The 10,404-nt window shown below is 42.1% G+C and overlaps 1 protein-coding gene across 1 annotated transcript; it reads left to right on the forward strand.

Moving 5' to 3' along the window:
• Positions 1-456: 456 nt before the first annotated feature.
• Positions 457-9,940, forward strand: OGFRL1 (opioid growth factor receptor like 1; the record flags this gene model as incomplete). The annotated part of the gene is made up of 7 exons (XM_080615360.1): positions 457-726; positions 2,645-2,731; positions 3,280-3,361; positions 7,091-7,169; positions 7,262-7,328; positions 7,470-7,615; positions 9,184-9,940. The coding sequence occupies 7 exons, from the start codon at positions 457-459 to the stop codon at positions 9,938-9,940; spliced, it is 1,488 nt and encodes a 495-aa protein (XP_080471486.1).
• Between the last annotated feature and the right edge of the window lie 464 nt (positions 9,941-10,404).

Raw genomic sequence — 10,404 nt, forward strand, 5'->3', positions numbered from 1 at the left:
AGCATCTTCTCCACAGATCACTGATGCGGGGCAGATGCGATGCCCGCTCCTCTCCATGAACACCCGCACCCACTCGCTTTTGTCGTAACCCTTTAGGAAACACCGAGGTCTCCACCGAGAAGACAAACCCCCTCGGGGTTTCTGCCGCCAACTTCCTTCTTTTCCCCAGGACCGCCCCAGCCCCACGGCTAGGCGAGTGGTGCCCGCTTCCGCCGGTGCCCGCCGCCGGTGCCCGCCGCCGGGGTTAGGCAGCCGGGGACTGGACGTGCGTGTCTCCTGTGGAAGCCCCGGCGCCTCCAGCTCCGCCCTACGCGTGTCCGTGTGCCGGGGCGGGCGGGGGAGCAGCCCCGGCCGCCGCCCCGCCCCACCATGCCGCAGCCGTAGGCAGCCCGCGGCCGCAACCAGCCGTCGGCCTCCGCGGCCTCCGGGCGGCGCGGCGGCGGCGGGCCCTGCCCGATGGGCAGCCTGCTGAGCGGGGTCAGCTTCAAGGAGCCCACCACGGTGGAGGACTGCGACTCCACCTGGGAGACCGACTCGGAGCCCGAGGCGGCGGAGCCCGGCGGGGAGCTGCGGCGGCAGGAGGGGGTGTGCACCGCCGCGGGAGGCGGGGAAGAGCCGGCCGAGCTGCCCGCCGCAGACTGTCAGCCACAGGAGCCCCCGCCGCCACCGTCCCCTGCGCCGGAGGAGGGCGAGCGGGCAGAGGCGGACGCCGCTAGCCCCGAGCAGGTACCGCCGGCGCCGGGAGGAGCGGCCGCTGCGGGGAGGCTGAAGCAGGGCGAGGGGCGGTGAGGACGGCACGCACTTCGTGCTTGCCTCGGCTCCGGGCCGGGCGGGGCGCTGCTGCCGCTGTCCCGCAGAGCCTCGCCTCGCCTCGCCTCGCCTCGCCTCAGGGACTGGCCAGGCCGGGGCAGCCCCTCTCCCTCCCCACCACCCTGCTCTGCGGCACCGGCGGGCCGGGGCGCGGGCCCGTGGGGCTGAGGCGGCGCGGGATGCTTCCCATGACCTGGGGCGGCATGTGATGAACTGGCTCCGCATCTGGAGTAGAAATGAGCCCGTGTCCCGCCTTCCCTCTTCTTATGGTTACCTGCTGTTGGGAGAAAACGGGCCTTGAGACTGTTGTTAGTCCTGCGACTGGTGTTTCTAGGGAAGGTTCTGCTTTGCATCAGATGTAGTCTTGAACTTGGCCTCTAATTAAATGGGTTAAAAATCTGAGTGTTGGATCGTAGGTGGCAATGGATTTGTGACTTCTCAGTGAGCTTGAGGTGAGGAATTTTCAGAGCAAATTTCTGTCTTTTAGGAACCTCTGAGAATGCTGACCCTAAAGAAATAAAAGGGTGCTTTGCCAATAATTGTATTGGAGTCAGAATTGAATGCAGGCTGGGCTAGTTTGGTCTTTCTTTTAGCCCGTTAGATGTATAACCTTTACTGTTCAGAAACTGTGAAATTAAATAGGCATCAGCATTTTTCCCTTTTATGCTCGATAGCTGGTGATACTGATGCCTGCTGACTGGGTGTCAAAGGGTATTGCTTGTTCAGGAAAGCGTGTTTTGCCTGTAATATGGTCAGAGCTGGTCTTCCAAAAGGAAGAATAAAAACAGATGCCTGTTTGTTGTTAATATGCTATTGATAAGCAATAGCAATAATAAAGGCAGATGGCCAGTGCAGTCACAGGGTACTTCCCTTTTTAGGCTTGACTTTAACCTGTCACATGTGTATTGAAAGGAGTGGAATGAATTCTTGTAGTAATTTGGCCCTTGGTTTTAGTTGTAGAGGCTTATTTTACGAGATTGAATGATACAAAACTCTTTGTTGCAGTTTGGTTATAAAGAAATTACAAAGAAAATGAAGTTGTTGGTAGCAAGTTGAAGTCTGTATGGCTCTGTATGGCAATGCTTTGTTTCCTGATATTCTTCAGGGCATGCAGCTTTTTCAAGTGTTCTTTGAACTCAGCGGGATTTTTTTCATTGACCTTGATGGGCTTTGATTTCTTTAGGTCACAGCTTTCAAACATCTGGGGACTAGTACAAGTTCTTGTACATGTGTGTTTTCTCTAAGCACATTTTTATTTTGAAGCTTAATGGTTCTTCTTACTAGGTTTTAAATTTAAGTTCTGAGAAAACTAATAATAGAAAACGGCTCAAGAAGGTGTTACAACTGCAGTATGGCTTGTCCATGACTATTCATTTTCTTTCACATGATGCAAAGATAGCAATTAAGTCCATGTACACATGACAAATAGTCTTTGCAAATAGTTTGATTTCCCATTCAAAATGAGTAGTGTCTGCATTTTCATGTTCAGTTATTTACTTCACCTTGTGCTATTACTTGCAAGGTTACTTTGAAGTTTTGCATTTGGGAACTATGATCAACCTGTTGATTTAAATCAAATTCAGTCTCATTGGAAGGCCATGTTATAGCCTTGCTTTTGTATTTTGTTTTGATTTTTAAATTTGTGTTAAAAGTGCGTGGTGTTAGGTATTCAGCAGGGAGGCGTCAGTGTTTGACCAAACAGTGAGCAAGTACATGCACTTGTGTTGGTTTGCATTGCTGAAATCCATTGTGAAAAATAATTATTTGAATATTACGCAAATCTGGTATGTAATCTGTTTGTGTATGGTTATTACCTCCTTCATACCTGTTTCAGAGTGGTGATGGAACTGAGCTGACAGCCAAACCAAAGAGAAGCTTCTACGCAGCAAGAGATTTATACAAGTACCGACACCAATATCCAGTAAGAATATTTTATGATTTAAACCTGCCTTTTTAGTAGGAGACGGCATACAACGCAAACATTCCTAAAAATTTGTGGTGCCTGGTGAATATGAGGAGTAAAAAATGAGAATCAAAAAGCTGATGCAGAGGCCCAGCATGGGACAGGAGTGAAACCAGTGCAACATCTTTTCATTCAAGGCATATGTGCAAACGTGAGATGTGTAAGCCTGGGAGCAGTGGTAGGAGCCCATAAAGAGGCTCATGCCTTTAATGTCAAAGAGGATAGATTACAGACTTCGGACTTCTTATTTGCCTTTCAGATTTGTTGAGACTTGAGTCAAGGTGCTGCTTTGCTTGCTGCTCAGACCTTGGCCTCAGCAGAAGGTAGCAGCCAGAAGGAACTTGCAGACCCTTAAACTGAGTCTTTAAATGCATGAGTAAAACTCTGTGGTTCCTAAAACTATGAACTTTTTTTGTCCTCAGATTATTCAAAGAACATAATATTGCTTTCTGGATACTCTTGATAGGTTTTTGTAGGCTGATAATGTCTCATTTCTTTTCTTTTAGCAGAATTTTAAAGATCTTCGATATCAGAATGATTTGTGCAATCTCCGCTTTTACAAAAATAAAATCCCGTTTAAACCTGATGGTGAGTAATATGTAGCAATAATAGTGATAACAAAAGAATGCTCACTAATGATAGTAACAAAGTGATACTGCAGTGATAATTGCAGTGCTGAAAAATTAAAGGTATGTAGTTAAATATTGTATAACTTAAACCTTCTGTGTTGGAGAAGCATGTTGATAACACTGGAGCAGGTTATGCTTAAACCTTGCTTGCGCTCTAGGGAGGTGGTGCTTTTCTCATGCGTTTTCAGCATGATGTCATACAGGGCGTTGCTTGCACCACTGCTTTATAGTAGTGGCACTGCTTTTTATTAAACAAAGATAAAGTTGTTCCACTATGCTGTACAAACTGCTGCTGCATGGTTAGGAGTGGCAGGAATCAGGGTGTTATGCCTAGCACTGTGTAAGGGAAAAAGAATAATGTTGTAACTACCTTCTGTGAAATTATTGTAATAACAATAATAAAACAGTTTCTCAAAGTCCCTAGTGGTTCAGGTAGTGGAGCAGGAACCTCAAATGCGAGATTCTGCACAAAGAGGATGAGCTGAAAGATGGCAAACCTTGCTTTGGAGAGTTTGCAGTTGAGTATGAGAGACAAGAGGGTAGCAGACAGATGGGGAAGCAGACGGAGGCAATAAAACAGTCTTGGTTAGAATGATAGACAAGAGCCTCGGTACATGAGAGCTTAGCCATTGGTAAAAAAATTTTTGCAGGCCAAAAATAGCTTTTGAGAATTCAAAATGAATTATGAGGAGGTTACTTTGAAGGTGTTTTCAGAAAGATCCTCTGAGCATGAGAGCAGCTTGGGAGGAACTACCAGCGTGCACACGGGAGTACAGAAGCGAGATGTGGAGGCTGCCACCAAGGCAGGATCCTGTCAGAGGCAGGATCAGTCTCATAGCAACAAATGGGTTCTCATAAGGTAGCAAGGGGCAGGTCACAGAAGGCTTTGGGATTGAAGGCATATAGTTCTTGCTTGAATTTACAGAAAAGGGTTTCACAGTGGAAGAATGCAAGGCAAAAAAAGAGGCAGTATAAAAAAGCTGTGGTCTAGAAATATGATCATACCAGCAGCATTCAGGGTAGATGTAAGTGTGACAGGAGGGCACTTTTCAAGGTCAGGAAAAGGATGTTGAGATGCAAAATGTCACAGTTCTGATAGGAAGCTGGATGGGAAGGAATGTCACACAGAAGGATATAAAGATGTATATACAGGAAGGTTGAAGATGACAGGTGTTTATAGGCAAAATAGTGATAATATCTTCAGCAAGTGAGAAAACAGGTTTTGTGAAAGAATGATAAGACCTTTGTTTTAATCATCTTGAGCTTTCTTTAGATGTCTACAGGCAGATGCTGTATTTTTAGCTTGACTGGAAGAAGAGTTAGATCTGTGAATTACCAATACAGAAGTAACAAATTTGGGAGCCATTACACAGAGAACAGACATAGAAAGGAAAAGAAGAGCACTGAGGTCCTTGGGAATCTGAGGACCACATGAACCTGAAACTAAAAGCCAGAAAAAGTTGGGGGGCATCCTTTAAAGTGCAGAATGAAGGAGCAATTCAAGAGGATTAGCCATAGAAGAGATAGCCGTGAAAGCTAGAGGAGGACTTCCTTCCTAAAATTTGTCAAGAATAAAATTTCTCTTAATACTTCAGGAGAAAACCACAGTTGGTAGTGTCAAAGGTAGCTAATAAGCCATGGAGGCTGAAGCGTTTATGGCTGTGAGCTCTGGTTATGCAGAATTCTTCACTGAGAATGGGAAAGAGTAGCCACCACCTTGACATAAGTCTGTGGATCTGTGAGACTGTTCAGAGGGAGCCTAAGCTGCCATGTTAGGGACCGAATTATTGGGGAATGTTACTAAAAACATTTCTAGTGCAATATTAGATCTGAAGTTGTCCTGGTTTTGGCTGGGATCAAGTTAATTTCCTTACTAGCAGCTGGTGCAGTGCTGTGTTTTGGCTTTAGTCTGAGAACAATGCATGTTTTAGTTGTTGCTAAGTAGCGCTTACCCTGACCAAGGACTTTTCAGTCTCTCATGCTCTGCCAGTGAGGAGGGGCACGAGAAGCTGGGAGGAAGCAGAGACAGGACACCTGACCCGAACTCGCCAAAGGGGGTATTCCATACCATAGCACATCATGCCCAGTATAGAAGCTGGAGGGAGTTACCCAGAAGGGACTGATTGCTGCTCGGGTCAGGCTGGGTATTGGTCAGCGGGTGGTGAGCAGTTGTATTGTGCATCACTGTTTGGGTTTTTTTCTGCCTTTTCCTTCCCCCTCTTTTCCCCCCTTTTTAATATCTTTATCCTTATTATTTCACTTTTCATTACTATTAGTAGTACTATTAGTATTGTACTTTATGTCAAATATTAAACTGTTCTTAACCCACGACTTTTACTTGTTTTTTTTCCAATTCTGCTCCCCATCCCTTTGCAGGGTGGGGGTGGGTGAGCAGCTGTGTGGTGCTTAGTTGCCATCTGGGGTTAAACCATGAGAGAATTTTAATTCCGTGACCTACAGATTCTGCTTGTGGTTCTGACTCAGAACTGTCCTGTTCGTCTCTCTGCCCTGAACAGCAAGTTTTCCAAGACTTGAAACATAGGTTGGATGCAGTATGTTCGTGCTGGGAGGTCCTCTTTGCTAGGTCCTTTTGTAGCCTCATCTGTACTGGAAACCCCATGTTCTTAGCCTCTTTGACTGGCTGCTTTCTCCATTTTTTGAAGAAAAGTACCAAACAAGTTTTCCTTTGTCATTGAGACCAAAGTGGAAATATTCACTGTGGAGAGAGAGATCTAGAGTGTGCAATAGGAGACTGTCTACATGTGGCTTTGAATTTTTTAAGCCACTCCTATGCTATTTGACTTTGGGAGGGGCCATGCAGCAGTGATGAAACTTTTTGGTTTCAGAGTGGAAACAGGCTAATACTGAGTGTTCATTCATGGAAGGAGACCGTGCAGATTTTGGGACAAGGAACATCATTTTATGTACTTTGTGTATTTGTGCAAGTACCCAGAAAAGTGCCCTGGCACTTGACTGAACTTCATAAGATGGTCTTGGTGCAAAGAATGATTAATTTCTTTTTACATTTACTTTGTCCCCTTTTTCTATCACTGTGTCTTTCCAAGAGGAACCGACTGAACTCCACAACTGTTTTCAGACCGCTAAAAGTTGAAATTCTTATTTGTTGAGCATGACCTGAGAACCCAAGTTCAAACCTATAGCAATGGCAGCAAGATTCTTGGCCACAGCCAACTGAGAAAGGTTTCCCAATTATAGTGTTATTTGCAGATTTGAGTGATGCCTGGAATGGGAGACTTGAAGAGCTGAGGCTTTGTCCTACTAGAATGAGATATATGTATTCTATATGCAGAGTTTTGTCATGTTAAAGCAGTGATGTTGATTCACAATGGAGTAGTGGTTTGTTAATTACTGTGAGGTCTGATAAAGGGATCCAGGACATGAGAAGTATAATTTACAGAGGTTATTGTCACATACCTTCTGCCAGCAGGTAACGTAGCATAAGGGGTTTTTGTCTTGAAATTTGATAAATCTCTCACTTTTAATTAAGTTTTAGTAACTAAAATAATTTTTATACTTTTTTAATGGCTGTAATAGACCTTACTTCGTGTAGTATATGAAAGAGAATTAAAGTATGTATTGTATCATTATGTTAACACAGCATGTACTTTATGTAGCTGAATACTGGTTTTGATGGCTACTTAACAGTTTTCAAATTGTTTTTATGCAGGGGTTTATATTGAAGAAGTCCTAAATAAGTGGAAAGGAGACTATGAAAAACTGGAACATAACCACACTTACATACAGTGGTTTGTCATTTATTACCTATTTCTGTTTCAAAGCATTAATTTGAGTAAGTATTCATGTAGCATGAGCTGTAATGTGCTTTTTCTTTTAACAGGCTTTTCCCACTGAGGGAACAAGGTCTGAACTTCTATGCTAAGGAATTAACTACATATGAAATTGAGGTAATACAATTGAGCTCCATACAAACCATCACATTAATTTTGATACATACCTGCTTTTTGTTATGTAGAGTTGTTTTATACAATGTAGAAGTACTTGCTTTAGTGCCACTTAGAATTTTGGATGTATTCTTTGTTTATTAGGAATTCAAGAAAACAAAAGAAGCAATTAGAAGATTCCTTTTGGCTTACAAAATGATGTTGGAGTTTTTTGGTATAAAGCTAATTGATAAAACTGGTAATGTAGCACGAGCTGCTAACTGGCAAGAAAGATTCCAGCATTTGAATGAGTAAGTAATGACATGCACTCCACTCTAAAACTGCCACAGAATCTCTTTACCCTTTTGTAGAGAACGGGAAGATATATTTTCCAAAGATTGCTAGGAAAAACAGAAAAAGAAATAGGCAATGCCTGGTTTGTGTCTGTATGTACATTTCTCCTTCCCTTTTTTTTTTTTTTTTTTTTTAAATTGTGCCTCTTGGCCATTACCAATCTAACCAATATGTTGAATTATCTGAAAATACAAGTTTAGGTGCTGCTGAAGAAGATTACAGTTCCAAATTAATTTGTTTGTCATGCTACCGAATGAATTTTCACCTGATTCCAAAGTGCTGCTTCACAATTGGAAAGAACAAGTGGCTTATCTTTGTATTCACATTTCTTTTTGAGAAAATTAAAATTCTCCACACCTTTATGGAAACTAAATAACAAGATTTCCCTCCCTCCTCAAAACATGAAAGATTATGTGTTTAGTACTTTTTAATTGCAGTGCTTAACTGAAGAGGTTTAGATATGCATTAAGTCAAACTTCAACCCAACTGTCAGCAAATTGCTTCTGTCGCTTTTCATCAGCATTGTGTGGAGCATAAGTTTGCACTGAATTTTGTCCCATGCTGATTAATTGTATCAAAATCTTTCTTCAAATCTTGTGATCTCTTTCCCAACACTTCTGACCTTAGAGCTGGAGACTGCTTTGTTGCAGTATTTTCTTCTCCCAAAGCTTGTATTGCTGATGGATAATTTTGAGTGAATAGTGGGAATAATTTTTTAATTAATTTTACTTAAATATTATATGAGCCAATATGGGTGTGGGTTCAGACTCAGACCAGAGAAGAAAAAGGTTTTGGGAAGCCCAAATGTTACTCACTGCACATTTTTACAGTGTAATTCCTGTATTCTCATCAGTGACTAGCTACACAGTTTTAAGTTGTGAATTGGGATGTTTTTTACCTAATTTTAGCCATCTGAAACTTAAACATTCAAGTTTTACTGTTTACTTATGTGTATGTTAAGGGGGAAAGATCCCTTCACAAGAACTTCCAGAATATAGTTCATTCCATTTGTCTTAGACATTTCTTACAACAGTGGGACTTTGCTCTCCAGAAGTGCCTGGTTTTCTTCCAGCACTGACTGTATGAGAAGTGCAGGTAGCTACTCTAGGTTGGAGAGCCAGCTTTCAAATAGCTTAAATGAAGTGCAATGAATCCTGTTCCATAGCTGTATTACTGCAATACACTCCGAAACTCTTATTATATAAAATGACTGGGTTTCTCCTTAGAAAGAGTACGTACAGAAGAAGGAATCAAAATCAGTACAGACTTTGATTTTATGGGGGGTTTTTGCCTGTTGCCTCATTGCACTGTACAGACACTAATTTTCACTCACAATGTCCTAGCAAAGGAGGTGCTAGCAAGCTTCAGCAGCTGTGAGAAATTAAAGTACAGGAAGCCTGAAGTACACACCTGGAGTGATAAAAAGGACTGAGGAATTGCTAATCCAGCTCTGTATTTGTAAGGTGGGTTAGTTTTTCTTTTTTCTCCTGATTCAATGGGATTTTTTCCCCCTTTTCTTCCAAAGGTCTCAACACAACTACTTGAGAATCACTCGAATTCTGAAAAGTCTGGGAGAGCTTGGATATGAGAGTTTTAAATCTCCCCTGGTAAAATTTATTCTCCATGAAGCTCTTGTGGAAGATACTATTCCCAACATTAAGCAAAGTGCTCTAGAATATTTTGTGTATACTATTAGAGACCGAAGAGAAAGGAGGAAACTCCTGAGATTTGCTCAGCAACATTATACACCCTCGGAGCATTTTATCTGGGGCCCCCCAATAAAACAGAAGTTGGAGGGAAGCAAAACAAATAAAAAGACAGCATCTCCAATTTCTATTCACAATAGTTGCATTTCTAAGCATAAGAAACCAAAAGAGCCTAAGAATATATCGTCAAGTGGAAGCTCAGCTGGTAAAACAACTGAAGAAAGAAAGGTAGAACTCACAAAAAATGAGGAAGAAAATGACCAGGATGAACAAGAAATGAACTGTGATGCTGTTAGGCAGAACAACAGTGAAAAGAACAGTGATACTGATAGCGGTCAGCTTTCAAAAGCAGAAGACACTCATGATACTTCAGACAGAAAGGAGGACATTTCTCATTCCAAAAAAGATGATGAAGGTCTGAACAGTGACTGTGGAAATCACCCAGGCACTAAAGAGAAAGATTTACGTGACACTGAGAATTCCTCAAATAACACATCAGCAGATCTACAAGATAACCTTGATAAGGATACACTTACAGGGGGGACCACCACAAAAAACAAGGATGAGCTCAAATAATGAGTCTGAGGTTAAAAATCATTATGTTTCATATTGAATGAAGCAAATTATTCCTTGCTCCTTTATTTTGGGTGAAATTTCCATCCAGTGTTGTATGAAATGTTCATGAGACTGTGCTTGTTGCAAATGCATCAGATTAGGCTTCTGTTAGGTTAATGAATTTTATATTTTTCAACCTCAGTTTATCAGCCGTCAGCCAGATGTGGCTCTTAAAAACAATCGTGTATATTCAAATCTAAGAAATTATCTTTTCCAGACAGATTGCATAGAAAAGCTTATCTATTTTTTTGCCATTGAATCCATGCAGTATTTAAAAACAAAAAAGGTGTAACTTACTAGAAAGCCTTGGAACATCAGAACTTCAAAGTTCCTTTTAATATGCTTTAAGTATTGATTTCCTTTTATGAAATGACACAAAATTATTTCAAGAGCACAGTTTTTTCTCTAGTGGATATTTTTTAGGA

Source organism: Psittacula echo (assembly GCF_963264785.1).
Source record: "Psittacula echo genome assembly, chromosome: 4".
NCBI classification, from domain to species: domain Eukaryota; kingdom Metazoa; phylum Chordata; class Aves; order Psittaciformes; family Psittacidae; genus Psittacula; species Psittacula echo.